This window comes from Oryza glaberrima, chromosome 12 (genome assembly GCF_000147395.1).
Source record: "Oryza glaberrima chromosome 12, OglaRS2, whole genome shotgun sequence".
NCBI lineage: Eukaryota > Viridiplantae > Streptophyta > Magnoliopsida > Poales > Poaceae > Oryza > Oryza glaberrima.
Window position 1 is genome coordinate 2,851,586 of NC_068337.1, and position 25,591 is coordinate 2,877,176.

At 42.7% G+C, this 25,591-nt stretch overlaps 2 protein-coding genes across 3 annotated transcripts; one reads left to right on the forward strand and one right to left on the reverse strand.

Annotated features, from left to right (window-relative positions):
• Nucleotides 1-6,983: 6,983 nt before the first annotated feature.
• Nucleotides 6,984-11,331, reverse strand: LOC127758247 (uncharacterized). Of its 2 annotated transcripts, none has more exons than XM_052283875.1 (8): nt 11,159-11,331; nt 10,936-11,038; nt 10,727-10,834; nt 9,870-9,955; nt 9,383-9,621; nt 7,975-8,164; nt 7,599-7,782; nt 6,984-7,508 (listed from the first exon to the last, which is right to left on the reverse strand). In XM_052283875.1, exons 1-8 carry the CDS (start codon nt 11,218-11,220, stop codon nt 7,203-7,205), a joined length of 1,278 nt encoding a protein of 425 aa, XP_052139835.1. In that variant the 5' UTR covers nt 11,221-11,331; the 3' UTR covers nt 6,984-7,202. The 2 variants fall into 2 exon arrangements, with proteins under 2 accessions (XP_052139835.1, XP_052139834.1); XM_052283874.1 differs by having other exon boundaries at nt 10,918-11,038.
• Nucleotides 11,332-24,214: 12,883 nt separating this feature from the next.
• Nucleotides 24,215-25,344, forward strand: LOC127757658 (protein GL2-INTERACTING REPRESSOR 2-like). Its single transcript, XM_052283225.1, has 2 exons — nt 24,215-24,279; nt 24,540-25,344. The coding sequence occupies exon 2, from the start codon at nt 24,546-24,548 to the stop codon at nt 24,915-24,917; it is 372 nt and encodes a 123-aa protein (XP_052139185.1). The 5' UTR covers nt 24,215-24,279; nt 24,540-24,545; the 3' UTR covers nt 24,918-25,344.
• Nucleotides 25,345-25,591: the final 247 nt, after the last annotated feature.

The window sequence follows — 25,591 nt, forward strand, 5'->3', positions numbered from 1 at the left end:
CATTTGTGCAATTTACATTTCTAGAGACATACTTGATATCATATCACCCTAGAATTGCTAAACATTGACATAGGAGTGTGATTTACTTTCCTAGAGATATAATTGAGCCACTATCACCCTAGGTTTGCAAAACATAACTTAGTTGCTTAGTTAGAGTTCACCCTCACCAAGCCTAGCAACTTAGGTTAGTTTTGATTATGTGTCATTTAGTTTTAAATCGCCTATTCACCCCCCCTCTAGTCGACATTTCGATCCTACAACCGGTCATACCCCTCTCTCTCCCCGCCTCCCCGGTCGCTCTCTTTCTCTCTCCCGCGTGCACGCTCAGGCAGGCGGCTCTGCAGGCGAAGGCGGACCAGCCGGTCGACGGCGGAGGCGGAGCTCGCCCGGGCGGCAGGCGGCTGAGGCGAAGCTTGCTGGGGCAGCCGGTGGTTGAGGCAGTGGCGGCCGACGATGGAGGCGGAGGCCGACCAGGCGCCGGCACTGTCCCGCTCGCGTGACTGCCTCCTCGCGGACCACTCACGCATCAGCTCGCCGCCGCGGCTCCCGACGGTGGGGACGTGGTTGCGGGAGTCACAGAAACAGACAAGGACGAGGCCGTCGCCGCTCGTGGCGTGGATGTCGGTGGAGACCGTGCCGAGTATCTCGGACTCGGTGTCGTGGCAAGGGCGGGGGTCGACGAAGCTGGCGGCGAAGGTGAGGTAGGAGATGCATGGCGGATAGTCGGCGTGGAGCGACGCGCCGGCTGCGACAACACCCCGGATGATCCATCTTCGAGAGCTGGAGCAGCGCCCACATGGGCCGTGCCGGCGCCGCGGCGCGCGTGGAGAGGAGAGAGAGAAGAGCATAAGAGGAGGAGCCCATTCGTCGTTGCTGTCAGGACCGCCGCCTTGGCCCCATCGCCGTCACCCTCGTCCCGCACCGGCCTGCAGCCCGAGCTCCGCGTTAGTCGCCTCCGCCGTCGGCTGCCGGGTTCGCCTCTGCCACCAGCCGCCCAGGCGAGGCCCGCTTCCGCCGCCGGCTGCCAAGTTCGCCTCCGCCACCAGCCGCCCGGGCGAGGTCCGCCTCCGCCGCTGGCTGCCGGGTTCGCCTCCGCCACCAGTTGCCTAGGCGAGGCCCGCATCCGCCGCCGGCTGCCAGGTTCGCCTCTGCCACCATCCGCCCGTGCGAGGCCCGCCTCCGCCGCTGGCTGCCCAGGCGAGGTCCGCCTCCGCCGCTTGCTGCCGGGTTCGTCTGCGCCGCCCGCCGCCCGGACAAGGCCCGCCTCCGCTGCCGGCTGCTCGGTACGCCTCCGCCACCCACTGCACGGGCGAGGTCCGCCTCCACCGCCGGCTGCCTGCCGCCTCCGCTGACGGCTTCCTTGTCCGAGCGCATGCGCAAGAGAGAGCCGGACGGAAGGAATTGGGTCGAAGAATTAGTCCGACAAGTGGGCTCAGGGAGTTTTTTTATTTTGTTTTGCTGACTGGATTGCCACATTGGCGCCACGTGTGTAATTTCTAGTCGAAACCACTCAAAACAGTATTTAGGGGGGGTTATTTGTCCGGTTTCGATAATTGAGGGTGTAAAATGTCCGGTTTTCAAGTTTAGGGGTGTAATTCGGCCGACCACAATTGTTCAGGGGGTAATTCGTACTTTTTCCTTTAAAATATCACACAAATCCATTTCTCAAGTTTAAAATAATAGTAATAAAAACTTAATTAATCACGTGTTAGAGGTTTTCTCCTTCTGCGTGCCCCGTACTTTATCATCTTGAGCAAACTCAAACGGGGCCTAATCAAGCTGCATTATGTTTGCTTAGCTAGACTCCTCCATTGATGAATTGATCTCACATATATCTCTCTCTGGTCCCCTGCTGCTGCCATTGTTAGGCGGGTTGTCGACGACGAAGACGAGGAGGAGGAGGCATGCAGGTTGCAGGCACGCGTGCTGTAACTGGCTGGGGCCGGGCGCCGGTGTCCACGTGCCGCCGCGCCGGCGAGCCGGAGGCAGGGGTCCCCGGCTAGCCGGCCGGCGGTCCAGCCTAGCTCAGCGCTCTCCTCCACGCGCGCGGGCCACACACAGGGGTGAAGTGAAGGTGATGATGAGGTCCCCGATCTCTACTGTACATGTGGACCTCGGAGCAAAACGCCATCAAGTTTCTCGCATGCTGCTGGGGTACACACTTTGCACAGCGCGCGAATGATCGTCACAGCTTTGCAATGCATAATGCCGCTGGAAACGGTGATTAATTGTCCACCTCAGTCACTACGGTACGTATAAGCTTACCCCTTGTGGCTTCTTTGTTTACTGCTTCCTCCGTCAAACATAAGATTGTATTATACACGTTCTACTGTTACGAATCTAAACAAGTTACACTTTTTTAAGATAGAGATATTACTTCTGAAAACAAATATAGTAATATATTATTGTGTGAACCAACTATGTTGATCCGATCTAGTAGTACTCTACTCCATCCGTCCTAAAATAAGTGCAGTTTTACACTATTCGCGTTCAACGTTTGACTGGTCGTCTTATTAGAAACTTTTTTATGATTAGTATTTTTATTACTATTAGATGATAAAACATGAATAGTACTTGATGTGTGACTAATTTTTTTAATTTTTTCATAAATTTTTCAAATAAGACGGACGGTCAAACGTTGGACACGGATATCCACGACTGCACTTGTTTTAGGACGAAGGTAGTACCATTTTATAGTGGATTTTTTTCTTGGAGAGGAACTAACCTAGTATGAGATGTGATGGATTCTAAAGCTACGAACGTACAATGCTAGCATATGTTATATTTCATATTAAATTTGTTTATCTTGAAACGAAGAAAGTACTACCACCAGGCTAACCACTGTGCATGCTGATGCACGATACACGCCTCGTTGGATCTTGTCAGCTGGATGCATGCATCGGGTACGTGCGTCACACCGTTCTTGTACTGCTGCTTCTCTCTCTCTGCTGCTGCCCAATCAGTAACCTGAATGCAGACTGATCCACGGATCAACCACTGCTACATTACCCCCCTTCTTTCATCTCTTTCCTTGAGCTGATCGATGATCGATCTAGCTAGAGCTAGAGTGACGTAGTTTGGGTGAAGCCTCGGACCAGCAGCAGCGGGGAGCTAGCTAGCGTGATGATCAATGATTCTCGTCACCTGCAGGTGGGTCCCCTTGTCCGGTGACACCTGAACCTCGTGTGCATGCCTGGTGACGTCACCATCTCCAAGTGGGCCTCCACTCTCTCTCTGGACTCTAGCTAGGCTTTTGCCGATGCAGATCGCCTTGTCAGGCAGGCCCTCCATGGGCCCTGGTCCCCTAGCATGCACTTTACCCAATTCTGTCCTTGCAAGCCACACTGGTATCTACTACTGCTACCTCCATCTTAAAATATACTTCTAAGTAGTTTTAGGGTTAAACAAGACTATTAAAAAAGTTGATGAAATTAAATTGGTGAAAATTATGATTTGTTGAAGAGAGAGATATTTAGAGAATTTTAATGGTAAAATGTTATGATTGATTGATAAGAGAATGTACATAAGTGGAGAAGTTGTATTTTGAAACAAATTTTAAAGGTTAGAAGTTGTTCTATTTTGAGTGTGGTGGAAGTACCGGTATAATGTTTTGCAAATTGCCATGATGCTATCTATATGCTTTGATCATCCTCATCATCTTGTCACTCATGGAGTAGATGAAAAAAATGGAATAAAGCGTACAGTTATTGATGGAGATAGGGATAAGATATATCAGAGGAGGGAACTTAATTAGTAGGGACCAAGGTGGTGGAAGGTGCTGGTGCTCCAAACTCTGCATGCCACTCAACCCACCATCTGATCATCTGCATGTGTTTTGCAATGTGTAGGTAGGCATTCTGAGCATTTGGGATTCTGCCCCGACTCTGGCTGAAGCAAGGCTGTGTTTAGTTTTTGAAATTGGGGAGAAGTTTGGGGAAAGTTGATAGTTTGGAAAAAAAAGTTGAAAGTTTATGTGAGTAGGAAAGTTTTGGATGTAATGTGATGTGATGGAAAGTTGGGAGTTTGGGGAAGTTTGGTGTGAACTAAACAGGGCCCAAGTATGGGGTGAATTGTACTCCCTACCATTAATATTTTTTTATGGTTAGATCCAGGGGCGGAGCTAGATAGGAGAGGGGATGCCCAAGAACTCGGTCAAGAAATTTTTTTAAGCTATAGTTAATTATTTTCACCATATATGCACCCCCTCAATCCAAACTCATGTACTTATATCAGTCTAAAATAGAGTAAAGCAAGCGAGTGGCATCCCTCATCTTTTCGTTCTAGCTCCGCCCCTGGTTAGATCATGATGTATGAAAGTTCATGATTATATTTAGGATATAACACACTCTAAATATCTATTCATTTCCTTCAAATAAGACAGTTTGAAGATGAATAGTACCCATTGTAACAAGTATTTGAAGACAGAAGGAATAATGCATAAATTGGTTAGATTATGAAGAATTAACATATGGGAAGAAATCATGCATAAAATTATATCAAGATTAATGGCAAGATGAAATGCTTTAGTTGCACGATATGTTTGTTAAGGCTCCAACTCCAAAATCTAACTCCAAAAGCGAAGTTCGGAGTAGAGCTATGGAGCGTCCTGAACCCTAACCCACTCCTCTAGTTCATTTTTTAATCACTAGTCTACTTCACTCCTTTTTTTTTTATGAACCTGAAACCATTTAGTTGGCTTCAACTCTAAGAGAGGTGAAACTGAAGCTGGACCCTGCCGTACAGGCACGTAGATAATGGAAACGCGTCTACTGTAAAGTAGTTAGATGAGACTACATGTGAAAGGAGCATAAGTATACATGTTCTATTTTCCTTGAGAGTTCTGTGTTTGGGTCCATCTTGTTATTAATGGGGGGCATATGCATGTTTCAGTGATGATTGAAGAGAGTTGGGTCTGATCAGATCGGACTGAGTGATCAGCTCAGGGGCTGGCCGTGGCCCTGGCTCTAGCTACATGAGTTTTTATTGATAACGTGGCCTTGTTGGTTCTGAGAGAAGAACTAGTGTACTAAGCTTTGATGAGTTATTATTGTGCAATACAAAGCTTCACGCGATATGCTGGCACAAATAATATCGGTGGTCAATGTACATATGTTTAGGTCTAGCATGTAGTGATCTTCTTAGGTGTTGTCCCTTTCAAAGTGGCCAATATGCAAAGTATCTTTCTATCACGAATCTCACATGCACTGCAAATTCTTCACAAATATGGTTAGGATGTCATCTGTAGAGAGCTTTCTTGTGCACATTATGCCCTCCTGATTGGTGGTCCTTGATTCATGATAAGTTGATATATCTCCTTCGGTTTGCATGAGGAGATTGCATGGTTCAAATTCGGCAGCATTTTGTACACTTTGTTGTATTCCCGAAATGAGATGTGCTGGTCATGTGGAACACAGATGTGTTTAGATACATGTAATTATGGTTTGCTATGTTCAGATATCTAAATTATTGTGATCTATTCAGATATGTTTGATAATTCACGCTCTGTTAGTTGAACATATCAAAATGAAATAGGAGTAATTTGATCTTTGCCCGAATATGGCATAATTAAACCTCGAGCATCTTCATTGTAGAATTATGTGGCCCCACATCACATAGTAATTCAAGCCAGATCTAGGTTATATTATTGGTTAATCTGAGATCTACATGATGTGCTCCTGAAATATATTTTCGGAGGAAAGAACAAACGAAAAGGGATTGCGAGGGAAACACAATGATGTGGTGGAATCATAGTTGCATGATTCTACCCATTAGGGTTCAAATTCTGGTGCTCACAAATATTTTACATATGTAGATGAGATTTTAACAAGAATTTAGTGAGATTAGTGATATGCTACAGTATTCGGGACTGTAGGTGAACAATTATTATATGGTCGAAAATTTCTGTACAGAAACGGATTTTTAAAATTTGTTGTGGACCTACGGCAATGGAAAAGTGAACTAAGCTACTATAAAAATAATTTATGAGCAAAAGTTTTATTTTTAAGGTTTAAAAGTCCACGCTGAAAAATAAACTACGATAAAAAAAACTTCAAATTTTACTCAAAAAATCAAGTTTTAAATTTTAAATTTTGGCTGTGGAAATTCTGTGTAGAAACGGATTTTTAAAATTTGCTGGACCTACGGCCATGGAGAAGTGAACTAAGCTACTAAAAAGTAATTTATGAGCAAAAGTTTTTTTTAAGGTTTAAAAGTCCACGCTGAAAAATAAACTTTGAATTTTACTCTAAAAATCAAGTTTTGAAATTTAAATTTTGGCTGTGGCTCTACATGCAGATGATGAATGTACATCGTAATTTCATTTTCTGAGTCGGATAGCTTACCCTGCACTGGTACAATCCGTGTGCCCATTGAAGAAGAAATTAATGGACAAATCAATATCTCCTGGTCCAATAATAATTTGGCCCAGCACATAATTTACTTAGCCCCAGCCCTATATGGTAGATCCTGGACATGCCAAAAATGTTGTCTACTATTTACAGGCATATATATACATAGATGTACATGTACTTTCGCAAGTGCAGTGATTGTCAGGCTATGCTGTCATCGATGCCCATTATGCCGTTCGTTGTTTCGGAGTTTGTCATGTCCCCTTTTTCTCTTGTTTTGGCATTTCATTTCTTCGGAATCCTCAGTTCAAACGTATTCCAACTACTCCTTCCATTTCTAAATGTTCGACGCCGTTAACTTTTTAGCACATGTTTGACCGTTCATCTTATTCAAAAAAAATTTTGTGAAATATGTAAAACTATACGTATACATGAAAGTATATTTAACAATAAATCAAATGATAGAAAAAGAATTAATAATTACTTAATTTTTTTAATAAGACGAATGGTCAAATATGTTTATAAAAGTAACAGCGTCAAATATTTAGAAATGAAGGGAGTATCTTTTTATTAAAGTACATGTCATACATCTATATTCAGCAGTCAACATTTATATTAACAAACAAATAGACAATGTTTCAAAATACAGTCAGTTTCTCTCTCATCATATCTCGAATTCGGCATTGAAGTTGATCTAATACAGCCACAACACACAGTACAGACCAACTTGCAGCTAAACAAGTTTCATAAAGCTCAGTTCAGCAGTGACAATCGTATATAAGGATCTATCTTCTTCTGTAAAATTGTGCTGTACAGGGTCCTCAGGAATTTGCCGTGGTGATCCTCTTTCAGCTGTCAATCACTCGCGTTCGCCAAACCAACCAGCTTCAGCATGTTCCGATCCTCCTTGAATCTCTCTAGGACTGTCCCCTTGACAAGCTCTGCCTTTTCATCAAGTGCCCCCTTCGTTTGTATGCCCCAACATTCAATTACCTCTGGCCTGAACCTATTTGTCTTTGAAAGGGCAGGACTGGTGAATGTGGTACATGTAAATGAGTGCCCTTGATCAAAATTTGCGGATAGGAAAAAACCGAAGTGATGCGGCTGCCCTCCAAAGCCAATGCCATTTGGAATGGAGTCAGAGCTGAAGTTCACGGCACACTGGAAAAAAATACATAAGGTTTACTCCTTTAAATTTGACATGCCGAGCATAGATACATATGAGAGCACTTGAAATTGAACAGAGCATACCCATTGGAGGTTTTTGTTCGCTCCTGTAGGGCGGAAAATGGATGCTTCAGGATATAACTTGAACAGGAATGTTTTCATATCACCATAAAAATCACTGTGCCTTTCCCAAGGATGTGATGCATATCCACCAAAAACAAATCCTTCAGTATCTTTAACGATGATAACAGTCTGTGCATCTCCATTCCTATAAAATGACAAACATTCCCAGGGATTATTCACGTACTGGAAAATCATGATGGTATATCAGATATGATAGACCAAGCGAAAGGATTATCATGACATTTAGTTTGTATGTGTAGTTTTTATTTAGAATTAGATAGTCTTGAAATGGGTATTATTATATCAAATGGAATCACCAATATTTAAGAGTACTCACGTTACATTGCCTAAGAAAGTGTTGAAGCTTTGTCCATGAAGAGAACTGTGATATAGAAGCCTCCATTCTTGCACCTCCTGTTGTGAAAAACCACCTCCAATATGCCAAGCATACTCTTTATTTAAAAGTAGCAAATCTGGGGAGATGTTTTCTAGGTAATGAAGCGCTGGTACTTGGAAGCCTGGTCTGCCTACAGAATAACACAAATCATGCTCATGATACACCATACATATCCAGGTTAGATATGGTCTTTTCAGAGTTCACATATTTTCATGAAGAATTGTTTTAGACTGCTTAAACACTAAAAAAAGGTATAGCATAATCAAAGATCGCATGCAAATTAACCAATAGAGACACTGTTTCAAAAGGTACAAGCAAGGGTACAGTAGGATCATATCAATGAGGAATAACAAGCATTGTGGTGATTTTGATCAAAGGTTCACTTTGAATAACGGTGGAATGTTCTAAGATGAAGGCCCTCTACAGGCAGCCTACAGTCTACACCAACTGTCCATCTTGTTCCAGCAGACTGGTGCAATCATGCCAACACCATGTGCCCAGTTGACACCATTCAGACTCATTCAGTCATTCATGCCCACTAGAAACTGCCCAATTACCAAATGAAGTGAAAAAGATCTATGTTAACTCGCATATTCATTTCACCTGCAGGACTTGGCTTTGTTGTACACATGAAAATATTGAATCAACCACAGGTTTCTTACTTACTAAACTGGATGGTAGATTGAATGTTGATCCATTTTAGCTTCCTTTGTTATTGTGAGATTGGGATGTTCACAGGAAATCCCTAAGCCTCTGTCAAGTTAGCTATGCGCTGTGACGTCTCAATGCATGACCTCTTGGCAACACGTCCATTGTTAATCTCCCTCAACCGATAATAAAAGTATGCAGGTTATGTAATTCCAGATGTATATGTACCCTAAAACAGGCCTAGTACATGTCCATTCCAAGCATGACCGGAAACAATGCATGTTTGAGAAATAGACAGAATAGAAGTAAGAGAAAATGATGTCTTAACACTCTTTGATTTCTATGGTCTCGGGGTTCTTCTAATCTTTTGTCCTGCCTATACACATAATTACATGTGAGGGACGTAGAAATTCCTATTGCAGGACTTGTGAAAGAGAGGCTTATCCCCTAAACACCATCTGTAGTCTGCACAAAAGCTACACTCACCATTTGAGTGGGGTTGGAAGTTGGAACAGGGTAAATTCTAAAAATGAGGAATAATATGTGTATGAGATAAACATAATGCTAGTCCGATTAACACAATTATCATACTTGATCATACAAATTAATTAGACTATGCAGTCGAGTCTATTAAAAATGCAGTAAAGACATTTCTTTTCAAATTGCTGCTGTAGGGAATACACAGAATGGAAAAACAGACCTGAATCAGGAGGCATCAACAAACTTCCAAGGAACTTCCTCAAGGATGGAATGAGAATGCACCAGCTCCTAAAGTCTGATAGCGACATAGACTTCCTTGCGACTCCTTCAGCATCCTTTGAAAATACTGCAGAGTTGATAAATGCTTCAAATGTCCTCTTGTTTGAGCCTTCCCCAGCTTCCTTATTTTCTGAAAATATGGTTTCACGAATAGATGCCAAGATAGTTTCCAGATCAGACCTGGCAATCCAGGACAGCAAAGGCAAATGTAAAATGACCATTCATAAAAAGAAGAAGAGTAAACGGATCATAAAAAAACAGAAGAGCTAATAATAAAACCTAACACAAAATAAATCTAAGTATTTGATAGAATACTTCAAAGAAGAAATTCTTGTCACATAAATTAATTTGGATCAGAAGAGTGCAACAAATTTATAGACAGTACACACCATGAGAAGACCAGTCTATACGAGAACAGTCGACAGTACCTTTCTAAGACTTCATCTCCTGTAACATCACATAGTTGATAAATGAATTCATCAACTTCATCTCGAGTTCCTCTCTCGTATGTTGCCTACATGGTAGATTGTACAAAGAAAACATTACCTAACAAGAAAAAAAATAAAAATAAAATGTTTGAAAGCACTTGGTATCCATAAAAAATATGGCATATATCCATTTTACGCTAGAACACTGGGTAGAGACATTTGTGTTGATAAATCAAGAAATAATTACATAAACTACATCACCTCATGACTAAATTTATATAGAGGTAGAAGGTTTCAAAGATAAAACCCTATGAAGTATGGTTAAGCAAAACAATTTCCATTGCTGTAGTGTTTGCCATTTTGGACAGAATCCAAGGCTCTAGTACACTGACACTGTTAATGAAACATGATATCAAGTCGAACTAACAATTTCATGCATGCAACAAAGCTAAAAAACTGCAAAGAAAGAGATGAAAGTTCATAATTCTCTAAATTGAGAGATTTGATAATTTGGCACTTCTTAAAATGGGCTTCAATTATTTGACATCCTGGGCCACTTTCATTCACCCAGATGGTCACACATGTCATCCGCACAAATGTAAATTAAAGCAAATTTGTAACAGAAAAGTGTCAAATTATCGAATTTCTCTAATAAATTCTAGCTAAACTTCGAACAATATATGGCACGAAGCACATTTGTCCCTTTGAACGCAAAGAGCTCCTAGCACTAAGAAATCAAGCAAGAATGCCCTAATAAATTTGTCCAATCCACTAAAACTCACACTTGCAACACCTAATTGAACAACAAAACGGACCGAATGAATTGAGAAGTAGGAGAAAGGAAGGCACCAACTCACTTTGGAGACGATCAAGTCCTCGAAGGTGACCCCCTCACCCCCGCCGCTCTCCCTCGCCACCAGCTGGAACAGCCGATCCCCGAGCGCCCCACGTATCCCGAAATACTCCTGCGAGCGAAGATCAACAGCGCGTGTCAGATTCCGTAAACTGGAATTCCCAGATCCAGAACCTCGATTCAACGGTAACGGACGCGTGGTGGTGTGCTCACGAGGAAGACGGGGCGGGAGATGGCACGGCCGCCGGTCTGCGACTGCGCCGCCAGCGAGACGAACAGCGGGCGGAGGTCGTCCAGCTCCTGCCTCGAGAAGGCCCTGCGCGGCGAGACGAGACAGCGAGAGCGAGTGAGATCGCGAGGGGAGAATCGAGTAAGGGGAATTGAAGTGGCTGCTGCGAGAACGAGGAAGGCTCTCTCGATGCCCAGGGGGTACTACCTGGACGCCATGGAGAAGCGGGGGGAGCTGGTGGAGGAGGCGGAAGCCTGCGCGTTGCCCATCGCCGCCGCCGCCGGCGAAGTCGGTGTTGCGGCCGCGGCGGCGAAGTCGCGATTCCTTCTCTCTTGGAGAGTTGGAGTGCAGCAGCTGCGCGGCCCGCCACGCCACCAAGAGACGCCTTTCTTTCTTTTAAGTATTTTTTTTAAAAAAAATAAAATATATACTCCTCCGTTTCTAAATAAAGTTGACTTTTTAAAATATGTTTGATCGTTCGTCTTATTTAAAAAATATAAGTAATTATTAATTCTTTTTATGTCATTTGATTCATTGTTAAATATACTTTTATGTATACATATAGTTTTACATATTTCACAAAAGTTTTTAAATAAAACGAACGGTCAAACATGTGCTTAAAAGTCGACAGTGTCAAATATTTAGAAACGGAGGGATTGCTTAAACAAAAAATCACAAAACTAGAGATTTATTACCAATTTTATTTTTACAAAACTACAAACATAATAAAACTATAGCTTTCTAACTTTGTAAAAATAATAACTTTATTAATCCGTACTAACTTATACGCTTATACTCCCTCCGTCCTGTCACTTTCAACTAAAATCCCTTATATAAGGATTTTGGTACAACTAGAATCCCTTATATTTAGGGAGAGAGAGAGAGAGTAGATATGTAGTTTTACATAGTACACATAATGTTCAATCTGTGATTATGATATACTCCAACACATCAACCTGCCGTTTTGTAATAGTTTGGTGGAATTATACTTAGTTTGTGAAATTTATTTTTTTTCTTTTTTGAGGGATGAAACATTTGACGTTTCAAAATGGACCACTGGCCCAAGAAAGGGAGAAGGAATAAGTTCGCCGGAGGTCCCTTAATTTAACAGCGAGATTTTCTAAGGCCCCTTAACCACAAAAGCAGAAATCTTCACCCCTAAACTATACAAAACCATTCACCGGAGGTCCCTCGGCAGTATTTTTGCCCGGTTTTACTGACATGGCATCCTAGTCAGCAATTTTTTTAAAAAAAGTACTTGGGCCCACATGTCAGCTGCATATTCTCTTTTCTCTTCTCTTCTTTGGAGAGGCGGACATATGCGGGTGCGGGCGCGGCGGGGCGTGGGGAAGAAGCAGGAGAGGAGGGCAGGAGGCGGGCGCGGAAGGCGGCGGGCGGCGCGGAGCAAGCTGCGAGTTACCACTCAGGTCGAGCTTGAGTAGCTGCGTGAGGTCGCCAATCGGCCAATGGCGGATGGAACCACGACGGAGCTCAACATCACGCCGGCGAACATGTTGCCGTCGAGGAATATCTCAGCCAAGGCGTTGCAGTTGGTCAGGTTGTCCAAGAACTCCCAGGCGCCGCCGCCATCGGTCGGCGTACAGCTCCGACGAGATGGATGCCCCGCTCCTGCGGAGCCTCCCCTCCCTGGGGCAGGCGCTCCTCTCATCGTCTCCCGCGCCGGCGCGGATGCTCTCCGCGACAGCGTCCGACGCCCTCGTCGAGATCAAGCCAGGCGAGATAAGCATGGTCTCCGGCATCCCCAAGGAGCACCTCCGCCACAAGGTGCTTCTTTGGACTTACTCTGATTTATGTAGTGTCGATAGATTCGCTAGCCCTCGCAGATCCGTGTGGGAATCGCTCGAGATGTCCAGGTTTGGTGGGTTCTTTTGGTTCTTACTCGGGTTAGGGATAGAGCCTGGAGGTGTCGGGTCGTGAACTCATGGTACAGACTACAGTGCTATCGCTAGTTGACGTCCGAATCGTGGAGTAGATAGAAATGCGAATTCGGTGATGAAGTTTTACACTTGTATGGTTTGATCTGCGTTTAGAACTTGGGAGGAATGTGCTGGTCCGTGCACGCCCACGTCGATCGGCTAGGAGCTCACTGCGGAACACGTTGTTCGCGAGTGTGAGGCCTCGCAACGACGTCATGTTGAAGAATCTCTGCGGGATCTCTCCGGTGAGGCTGTTCTGCGACAAGGCTAACATGCGGAGCGCCGGGAGGCGTGACAAGCCGTCGGAGATGGAACTTTCCAGAAGGTTCTGGTCGAACTCGAGCTGCACGATCTTCGTGAGGTTCGCCAGCGATGGCGGGATGTGGCCGGAGATCGAGTTGTGGCTGAGCCGGAGCACCGTGAGATTCGGCAACGCGTTGAGTCACCGTGGAACGCCGCCGACGATCGAGGTTGTTGTTGAGGTACGCGACATCGAGGGCGGTGCAATTGCGGAGCACGTCAGGTATCTCGCCGGCGAACGCGTTGTTGCATAGGCTGAGATACCACATTCGCCAGAGCCAGCCGAGGCCATCGGGGATGCTCCCGGAGAAGGCGTTGGAGGTGAGGTTGATGAGTAGCTCGAGCTGCGTGAGGTTGGTGATGGCCGGTGAGAGCTCGCCGGTGAGGCGGCTCATAGACACGTCTAGTGATGTGACGCGCCCCGTCGCCCGCTTCTCTGCCCGCGGCCGCGCTCGCGCCCGCTTGCCCTCCGCTGCTCCGCCTGCCGCCGCCTCCCTCGCTGAAGAAAAGGAGAGAGGAGAGAAAAGAGAAGAGAAGGAAAAGAAAAAGAGAAGAAAAAGAATATGTGCAGCTGACATGTAGGCCCCACGCACTTTTTAAATTTTTATTTGCTGACTAGGATGCCACGTCAGCGAAACCACCCATATATACTGCTTAGGGACCTTGAGTGAACGGTTTTGTATAGTTTAGGGGTAGAGATTTCTGGTTTTATGGTTGAGGGACCTCGCAAATTCTCGCTGTTAAGTTGAGGGACCTCCGGTGAACTTATTCCAAGGGAGAATAGGAGATCGGTAGACGGCCCAAGAATGGGAGAATGGTGGAGAGGCGGCCCACGGGCCATACCCTCACCGTCTCTGTCTGAGCAAAACCGTCCGCCGCCGCCGCGGCCGCCGGCGTGCGGCGGTGCGGGCAAGCTGATCCGAGGCAGAAAACATCCACCGCCGCCGCCTCGAAAGTGCTGGGCCACTCGTCGTAGGAGGACTGTTTCCTGTTGCCAAGTTGCTCGTCGGCACGGGCGCACCGCGCATGCATCACCGCATGGCGACGAGGTGTTTGACGAAATGCCGCGCCGAAGGGCACCAGTGGGGGAGAGTGAGGCGACGGCTGGATTGGACTCGCAACAACACCTGAAGAGGACCCCCCGCTTGGATTTGCAGCCAGGTCGCCTGACGACGAGGAGCGTGCCGCGTGCGTGCCTAGCTCGTGTGCGCGGCATGGACTGGAGCTCTCAGCCATATCTGCCTGGAGGAGACGAGACGGGACGGGACGACAACAAGATAGGCATCCACCAGACCACCACCATTGCCTCTGTCTGTATGTGTGTTCCCTGACACCTTTTCTGCGCTTCCTGGTACTCTATTGGATGTTGTTGCCAACATGGCTGGAGAGGTGGCATCATCTGTCTCGTTCTGGAACTCAAAGGTAAATCAGCATCTGTGTTCAATTGTTCATGTGCATTACTGCTGCTGATTGCAGGTTATGTTGCCTCTGTATAACTGTATCGAGCAAAGATCTTACTTGGATACTTGGATGGCCCCTTTCCATGTGTCAAAACTGAAATACATTTTGTCTAACTCATTTTCTGTATTTGGTTCAGGATATTAGTTTCTGGCCCATTTCTGGTGTGTTTAGTTCACGCTAAAATTGAAATTTTGGTTGAAATTGAAACGATGTGACGGAAAAGTTGGAAGTTTATGTGTGTAGGAAAGTTTTTATGTGATGAAAAAGTTGAAAGTTTGATGAAAAATTTTGAAACTAAACTCGGCCTCTGTTTCTTGCCTGACTTTTCAGTTGTTCATTTAGGTCTATACGTGTCCTACTGTCCTGTACAAAGGAAAACATATCTTTGTTCAGGAAATCAGATCTTCGAGACAAAATTTTATGAGAAAGAAGTACTTCTGACCACCTCTTCTTTTTTTTATGTTATAGTACATGGTGTCTTAAATAGTTTTTGTGAAATCATTGTTATAATTAATATTTGTGATGAACAATTGGCTATGCAAATGATTTAATCAAAGATTTGGTTTGAAAGTATGTGTGGATGTTGGTGTGAGTGCGTGTGACTAATGTGGGTTAGGTTGTGATATCTGTGCCCAGAAACGGTTGTTTTGTCTGATTGTGTGTAAGTGACTTGAGGTCAGCCTTGGTCAATGGTGAGGACCGGGACTATGCTCAGGGAGGAGCAGAGGTCTATTGCGGTCGGGATACCATGTGAGAAGGTGACTAGAGTCAGGATTCTTGGAGGTCAACTTCGGTCAACGGTGGGGATCGGGACTAAACTCAGGGAGGAGTTGAGATCCAGACTGTTAAGGATACCGGGTGACGAAGTTGGATACGAGATGCCACACGGTGGATGGATACCGTGTAGGAGAGATCTTCGCAACAGGCTTCACAAGGTATGCGTGCAAGCGTCGGTGTTCGCGAAGGGGATTGGAGTAAAACTGAGGAAGAGTATATGATGCTACAGTACGGCGAGGTACTGTAGCATGCATATATGTGTGATTGATCGTGTCTGTGATTGGCTGGCATATGGTGCTACAGTACGGGCGGTACTGTAGCATGCATGTGTGTGCGTTCTGTGCAAACAGGTAGCGATGCAGCGGCTCGGTTGGATACAGACCGTGTCGGCCTGGAGGGCAAGGTAGAGAGGCCGAGTTGGTGTCGTCCCGTGCGATGGAGACCGAGACCGAGCCGGTATAGGAGATGCGTGCGGCTGTAGTTTGAGAGAATTACAATTTGGTAAATTGTAATTTGGTTGGTAATTGAGGATAGAGTCCTAGTGTGACTAGGAGTTGTTCTTCTACTTTGAGTAGGAGGTTTTCGGTATAAATAGAGAGAGAGGTAGCCTCCTGGTATCGTTTTTGAGAGCAATTGAGTTGCTAGTTTAGTTAGGGTTTCGAGTTTAGTCGAAATTTTTGTAAAGAGTGTTGTTGGTGCACTTTGTAAACACAGAGAGAAGCAATAAAGTTGTCATCTACTTTGAGAGTTCTTCGATTTGTGTTTCTTCGGGTTCAGGCGGCAGGGAGGCGAACTAACCGGCGGCGTGTGAGCGGTCCGGCCGGCGGCGACAGGACTACGTCGAGATTTCCATCGATTTGAGGGTAACTTTTATTTCCGCTAAAAGTTTTTGGGTTTTTGGTTTTCCCTACCATTCACCCCCCTCTGGTAGGCTTGGTTACTTGTATTCAATCCTATAAATTTGTGTTCCATAATGCATTGATTATGTTTGTAGAGTACTCCCGCTGTCCACGTATATAAGCAATTCTAAGTTGTTTAGTAGATTTAAGATTGAGGATAAAAGACTTTGGTGTCCATTATTGAAGGAGAGATGGTTGTTGTTGGGGGCAGGATGGGAAGAAATTCAGATGAGATATAATTGATGAATAAGTAGTATTCTAGAATTCTTATATTTGTGGACAAATTTTAAATGCTTGGAACACTTATATTTGTGGTGAGGGAGGGAGAAGTACCTGCTCATTTCCTTGAGTTATTTCTACCTGTTGCTGGAGAGTTATGTCAATGGGATTCATTTATCCACGATGGCACTGGTTCCTGGGTTAATTCATTTTTTTGTGGTCAAAGATTAGACATGTCCCTCTTTACACCTGCCTTTAAGGCTCTGAGCTCATAAAGGTTGTAGCCCATTTTGAGGAACGATGCCAACTTAATACTGGTATCCCTTGGCGCAGAAACGATAAATGTAGGAAAGATTCCTGACTAGTTAATGGAGAAATAAGTTACAAATTGCTGGATTTTCAAGACGATAATACTATTGATTAGCTAGAGCCTAAGTTGCTAGTAAGATATACTACAACAAATGCATCATTAGATGTCTTACTCGTAACTTTTCCATGCTTCATCCAGTGAGTGGTAATCTATGTCTAAGGTTAAAAAGATGATTGCATCATAATCTTGGAAGAGCCTGACTCTTCTTCTTACCTTTTCAGTTAAGGCCGAGTTTAGTTTCAAACTTTCAACTTTTCCATCACATCAAAACTTTTCTACACACATAAACTTCCAACTTTTCCGTCACATCGTTCTAATTTCAACCAAACTTCCAATTTTGGCATGAACTAAACACACCCTAAAGTTTGCCAGCATTTCGCACAAGAACTACAATAGTTGTTGAAAGAATACAAGTACAATTGTGAATTGCTACTCTGAGAAATGTGAGCTTTATATCACATTCTACTTTCATGCGATAAAAAAGTGATAGTTCTTGCGTAGAGTACATATTTGTAGTTAGGGAAATGTGTACTCTGATGAAATTGAAGTGACCAAGATAGAACATTAAAGTGTTCTGATTTACACAGTTATTTCGCTACTGTAGCTGGTTTTATTGCATAAGAACGCAAGCTCTGACTGTCCTAGCGTCCTTTAATTGGTTTGCAATAGTTTCGTCTCAGAAACTTAAAGGCAAACAGATGAGAGGTATCGATAGCAAAATCATTGTAATGGAATGCCACATGCACATACAACTAGCAGGTCTATTGGGAGTATTGCCTTGTGTGGGTCCACATGCTGGTCAGTCTTCACTGTTGATCACTTGACTTGGTGCTGACTTAAGTACAATAAGAATGTGAGCCAACTCTTTCAGAGTCTGCTGTATCTAATCCTGTTACTCTGTGAGTATGGTCCATTCTATGGTAATCCAGTCAGTGTTTTTTCTTGCAACTGGAAATTAATATAAATAAACCTCAACAGACTGTATTGCACCAGCACACTGGAAGTGCAGTTAGGGTTCCATTCCAATCATGCTATATTGTACATTTTCTGTTTAGTGTGAAATGTCATAATCCAACAAATGGCAATTTTTCTTCTGTCAGTAGCAAAACAAAATCAGCGCGTTGGATACACAACTTCCACTTGTAGATCGTTTGTTCTATCTTCTGTTAAGGATTTAGCTTTGTCTTGCTCCACCTGCTATGCTGATTTGTCCTCACTTGTGATCACCCTTCTCTTATTTCTCTCCTTCCACAAGACAACAGCAGCCATGGGGTTTGAATGATCTGATTAGTTATGGTCTTGGAAATTTCTATTTACTTTAAGTAATTGATAAGTACAGAGAAATAGATAATATATATTTGATATTTATCCTCACATATTTTTGTTGTACATTGATCTGTGCGTATTTACACAACTTACTCAGAGCTTTATTCAGGCTTTCAGCTAACATCAGTAATCTCACCTGTGTCACAGATTTCATATAATTGTCATCTGGAGTTCTGGTGATCATCAGACCTGAAGGTATGATTATTATTATTTTTAGCTTGTCGATTTTTTATTTCGAGCATTACATATCAGTTTGCAAGCAACTTCATTCTGCAGTTTGAAACTCATCAGAATCCGGCATGTCACATTTTTTTCCTTAGTTGCACATAGCAGAACAGATCTTGAAACATGTCTTAGTTGTGAAATATCTGAATCTATGAATAAATGGTCTACAATATACTTTTAAATTAAAATCCTAATCCTCATCGAATATATAATTCAAGTTGGCACGTGCAATAACAGTCCATACTTGTTTAAATCGCACATGTTGTCTGTACAGTAATCAAATCCCCTGGGTACTGAGTACTGAGTACCATCATTCAATTGCCCTGATGTTAAGATATGTACATAGAATTTGCTCAAAAGAAAAAAAAGGAAACAATGCATATAAGGTTGCATTCGTTGATCGTCTACTGTTGGTGCACAGTCCATGTAAAGTGCTCCTCTATTATCAAAACAATTACTACCTTGTCTCTTTGAGAACTTCCTGTTTATGTATGTAATAAGGTCAAATCCTATATGCATATCTGATTATTAATCCGTTAGACAACAAAAATTCTCTTCTCTGTTATATTTATTCATGTATAAGGTTATCAAGGTTCATGTGCACAATTTTTAAACTTTTTTGTGAACAACATAACTATTACCTTCTTTTCTATCTAATGCTTACACCGTCAGATTACATATATAACTTCCCTTACTGAAAAGATTGCATATATAACATGAACAAGAGTTTGACACCTCATATGTCCACCATGGATGAGTCTGCTAAGTTTGAGGACAATTATCATTTGATAGAAATATAAGTAGTCTGATACTGATATCCCTCTAAGTAACCAAGCATGAATTTCACATGGAACTGTTAAATCCCTTGGGAATGGGTAATTTTTCCCTCCTTTGAGATGAGCCTAATTCAGCTTAAATATATGCTACAGATAAGCAGATGCTTCTTATTTTTACCTGATGATGGTGATTGAAAGTTGAAAGTACTAATCTTTAATTTCCATGTCTCATGTTTACAACTTTTAGGTCAGATACACTTCACTTAAAATATGTATGATTTTAATTTTACTTGTTCTTTAAAAATGAGATCTAGGTTTTTCATACATGCATATTTTTTGGAGCTATATTATGTGAGCACAAGTTATTCAGAGTACTGGTATTGTTGCTTGTCTCGTCCTGGTTCCTGCAAGATACACTCGGAGTCAACCCTAGAATGCTATAGAGCTTCGTTGTCAGAGCAAACTGGCAAGAATAAACTCCTCTTTGACTAAACGAGCAGAGCCCCAATTACATCAGCAAATTTAAGCGGTACATTTATAAAAATAACCAACTAAAAAGCAGTAAAAGAAATCAAGCATAGATGCGATAGGGTTCTAAAAGCTTGCTGGTGAGATGTCATTTCACAAGCTGCACCTTGTGAAACATCAAATGAAGTATTGAAGTTAATGGGCTGCTAGTTTCCTATAACTTCATTGAAGTGTAAAGAGCATTGAAGGAGAGGCTGCAAAGACATATGTACGACCTCGCCGTTCAATTAAAGACACTATTTACCTAAAGTAGCACATCTCCTATTTAAGATCTATTTATTCACATAACCAGTGACACATTGATGCACATTTACTTTGCTAGATAGAATCAGCTGTGGCCATAAATTCTGTTCATAAAGGGCATTCAAGATGTTAACACTGTCATACAGCTATTGCCAACTGCTGCATGGTGTAAACATACTCACAGGTATTGGCAATAGCATGGTGGATACGCAGAGGGGGCAATCACCAGCAGGACAAGTTGATTTGGGGCTCACCAATATGACAGGAAAGTGTCTTAAGTCCGTATCACAGGATTCATATTTTACATTTCAATAGGGAGTTTGTATACTTAGAATAGATGATGCATTCAAACATCGAAATCTTAAGTCATTATTACACTTACTAATTAAGTACTCTCTCCGTCCCATAATATAGCAACATAAGACCGTATAAGACATTTCATAATTCATAGCACAATGAATCTAGATGAGAGGTTATCTAGATTCTTGTACTATGAAATGTCCCATCTGGTTCTAGGTTATATTATGGGACAGAGGGAGTAAAAAACATGGCATTAGTCGTAAGGTTTAGTTTGTGAAATCAAAGTGTGTTTTGATTTATTAATTCATGATGAACAATTAGCATGATAGATAATTGGTTTTGATATTTGATGATAATTGGCGAAGTGGTGTTCTTTGTGTGGTACCGATCAGACCAAGTGGATAGGGCCGATGAGATCCAACTATTCACCCCTCTCTGGTTGGCTTAGTTTTTATTGTTCAATCCTACATAGTTATATTTTTAACAGTTGTCTTTCGATAAATATATGGTAGGATAAAGTAATGCTCAAATATATTTATCTGAGACTGATTTGGGGCTCAACAATATGATAGGAAAATATCTTAAGTTCATCCTATAAGATTCATGATTTACATTTCAATGTGGGGAGTTTGTATGTAGAACATATGACGTCCTACAATATATGCATTCAAACATCAAAATCTTAAGTCATTAATACCCTAAATTATTCAAGGTACAAAAGATGACATTAATGGATTTGTGGTGAGGTATAGCTATATTTTTTATAATTTCCTATCGATAAATATATGATACGATAAATTAATGATCAAATATATTTATCGGAGATTGAGGGGTTGTTTGACATAGCTCCAGCTTTCCACCTCTCCTAGAATTGGAGCCCAATCAAATGGTTTCAACTCCACTCAAAATGGGAGTGGAGTTCTCTCACAAAATGAATTAGTAGACTACTAGGTGACGTCCTACAATATATGCTTCAAACATCGAAATTGTAAGTCATCAATGCACAAAATTATTGTGTACAAAAAATGACATGAGTAGATTTGTCGTGAAGTCTAGTTATATCTTTTTTAATAATTTCCTTTGATAAATAAATGATATGATAAAATAATGGTCAAGTATATTTATCGGAGATTGATTTGGGGCTCATAAATACGAAAAAAAATTGCCTTAAGTTCATATAACAATATTCGTGTTTTACATTTCGGAGGGTAGAGTTTCGGGCAATCGGCGATGAAGTGTTCGGGCTCGTTGCAATCACAGCATTTCCTTGAGGAATATCTCCACTTCGACTTGTGAGAAGAGAGTTAATTTGTATTTATAACTAAATATGACGTCTTACAATATATGCATTTAAGTTTCTAAATCTTAAGCCATTAATGCACGAAGTTATTGAGTATGAAGAATTACATTAGTAGATTTGTCGTCACCTATTAAACCTATTAGTAAATTTATTAGGTATTTGAAAACATATAACACGTAGTATAAATTTTACTATCTAAGGGACATGTTTTAGTTATTGCGTACTCTGCGTGTGTTTTAGCGCACCTGTAATTTCCTTTTCATATTATATGATAAATATATGATACGATAAATTAATGATCAAATATATTTATTGGAGATTGAGGGGTTGTTTGACATCGCTCCAGCTTTCCACCTCTCCTAGAATTGGAGCCCAATCAAACAGTTTCAACTCCACTAGGTAGAGTTTCGTGCAATCGACGCTGAAGTGTTCGAGCTCTTTGCAATCATAGCATTTCCTTGAGGTAGGGGTGAGCAGAAAAAGACTGAACCAAAAAGAACGAGACCGAGAAATTCGGTCATCAATTTGGTTCTAGGTAGTGAAAGACCCAATTTTGTTTGGTCAATTTGGTTATTTTCCTCGATTAACCAAATAAACCGAATTAACAAAAAAAAAAGTCTAAATGCAACCTACAATCCACTAAGTTTAATACGATTAAACTCTAATTTTCACATCCCTACTTCTTCTAGGCATGGAACCTAGTAAGAGTCTTTACTCATATGTGCTTACATTTTTTTTTGTGATTTTTGTGTTGAAAATTTCCATTATTTCTTTGCGTATATGAAAATGTTGTTGAATTTCGGTCAAGAACCAAGACTGAGACCAAATTTGTTGGTCCTGACATTTTTGCGTTGAAATTCAGTCTTTACTTTACTTTTTAAAGACCTAAAGACCGAAGACCCATAACGAAATTTTCGGTTAAACCAAATGCCCACCCTTACCATGACAAATATCTCCACTTTGACTTGTGAGAAGAGAGTTTGTATTTATAACAAAATATGACGTCTTACAATATATGCATTTAAGTTTCTAAATCTTAAGTTATTAATGCATGAAGTTATTGAGTATGAAGAATTACATTAGTAGATTTGTCACCTATTAAACCTATTAGTAAAGTTATTATGTGTTTGAAAACATATAACGCGTAGCAAAAATTTTACTATGTAAGGGACATGTTTAGTTATTGCGTACTCTGGGTGTGTTTTAGTGCACCTGTAATTTCCTTTTCATATTATATGAAATGGTAAAATAATGGGCAAATATATGTATCAGAGACTTATGTGTCATTGTTAAAAAAACATCAAGTTAAAAAAGAAAGAGTAAATTTCATAAAACTGCACATTCTGGGGTTCAAGTTGCAGAAAAACATACACATTTTGACACTTGACACTTAAGTACATATATTCTGGTATTAAAGTTTCACAAAACTACACAATCAACGAATGGGTCCACTTACGAGATGACATGGTTCTTTATCTACATATATTTAGGATGTTGGCGTGGCATCGTGAGTGTTCCACTAGGATAAAGCTCCCAAGTCCGCATCCTAGGTGGAACAGACACGTCATCTTGCAGGTGGACCCGTTCATTGATGGTGTAGTTTTGTGAAACTTCAATATAAAATATATGTAGTTAAGTACCCAGTGTTAAAGTTTGTGTGGTTTTCTGCAACTTGAACCATAAAAATATGTATTTCTATAAAATTTACTAAAAAGAAAGGTAGTATATCTGATTTGTATTAGAATTATTTATGATCAAAGTTCAATTGAAAAAAAAGAGATTTGTTACTGTCCAGCAGAATGTGGTACCAAAAATCATCCAACCGTTGAATTAGGGAAGGGAAGGATCGTGAGAGAAAATGGGTGTGCCTTCTCCTCCACCGCCTCCTCCTTCGCCGCGCCTCAGCCACGGCCTACTCCGGCGCCACCACCGGAGCGGCTCCTCAGCCGCTGCAACCGCATACTCCGCCGCTGGCTCATTCGCCTCCGCCTCCGCTTTCGCAGACAATGCGGAGGCCAATCTCGCGGCGCCGAAGGAGGAACACGATAGTGGCAGACACGGCGACGGCGGGGCGGAAGAGGAACACGGCAGCGCTGGAGCAGAAGAGAAACACGGCGACGACGTGGAAGAGGAACATGGCGGCGGCGGATCGGGATTTCTAGGGTAACAGTCTGTTCTCATTGCACACAAACTTACGTTTTTGCCCTTCCACCTCAGTTCCCCACTTGGTACTGCACCAGGGACAGAATTGGTACCGCCCGGTACCAAACTCTACCGGCCGTTGGATCGGGTCAGATCCAACGGCCAGGATTTTGGTACCGGGCGGTACTGGTACCGACCGCTGTACCGCAACAACGCTCGAAAAAAAAATGTTGTTTCAAGTTTAAAACATATGATACTTAATTTATTATAGATATTATAGATAACTGTAAATGCACAGATATCTGGTTAGTATTCATAGAATTAATCACAAAGATATGGAAGCAGAGAAGGGGGGAGATGAATTTTCGCATTGCATTAACACCAAAGTGAGGGAAGCATTGACCTCTCCTGCTGAACTCCCCTATATAAGACCCTCTTGGGGCCCTTGAAAGCCACCAACCAAATAGAGCAGTGTCCATTTCTTTCTCTTCTCCTCTCCTCTCCTCTCTTCTCCACAACCTTCAGGTAGCAACTTTGTTATTTGATTCTTGATTGACTTGTTCTTCTAGTTCTTCATAAACTCTTCTTGTTCATGAGCAAAAAAACAAAAAGCAAAATCAATCTTGATATGCTCTTCTTTTTCATGACCAAACAAAGATCGATCTTGATCGATGTGCGCTGTTCTTGTTCACGAGCAAAAAAACAATCGATCTCTTTTTTCTTTCGTTTTTGTATATCTACCAATGGTGTTCTATTTACATGTATGATCTTGATTTGTGAATCAGGGAAGCATGAGCCGGAGCAACGGGAACGGCGGCGGCGGCGGCGGGAGCACGAGGGGGGCGAGGCTGGAGCTGCAGCTGAACCTGTCGCCGCCGGCGGTGGGTATGGAGGTGGACGGCAACGACGACAGCGACTCGTCGTCGCCGACGTCGTGCGTGTCGTCGGACGGCCGCAGCTCCGCCGGCGGCAGCCCCGGGGACAAGTCGCCGATGGTGATCGGCGCCTGCACCCGTTGCCTCATGTACTGCATGGTCGCCAAGAAGGACTACCCGACCTGCATCAACTGCAAGCAACCCTCCCTCGTCGACCTCCTCCAGAACCAGGACGCCGCCGCCGCCGACGCCAACGCCGACAAGAAGCGCGGCGGCAAGCGCAAGTGAAGACGCCGCCGCCGACAAGGCCACCATTGCCGCCGGCCATGTCCGTCCAGTGGATGCTCACACGGATGGTTACCTCATCAGGATCCATGCATGCGTGGACGAGTGACAGCCGTTGGATCATCCACTGGATGGTGCCGGATTTCTTCATCATTATTATAGTAGTAGTAGCCTCTTTAAGTGTCTTTGGTTTCGTCATAAAAAACCAAAAAAATGGTTGTGTCACCTTATGTTTTATTGTTATGGGTTGGTGTGTGTGTGTTTTAGTAGGGGGGAATTAATTATGTGGTGGTGGCTTAATGGTTCTTGTAGCAGCAGTAAGTTGTAACTCCCCCTTTTTCATTGAAGAAATGCAAGATAAGACTTTAGATTAAGAAGGTGATCATTGTCCCTAATCAAACAGTGACCATTAATGATGATTCAGTCAAGAGAGAGTACTTGTGTATCTGTTTGTGACTGGTGGACTCTGTTCTTGTCCTGTTCTTGCACCAAGAACAGTAGAGTGTGTACATAAACTGTCTCCTTTTTATTTATATAACATTTTAACCGTGGGGGACTCCCCCACTATCTTTTGATAAAAAAAACAGTAGAGTGAATATTGTGCAGGGTTTACGATCTCCGTGGAATTCACGAAATCTGGACTTTTTGGATAGGGTCGAAAACACGAATCGTTTGTT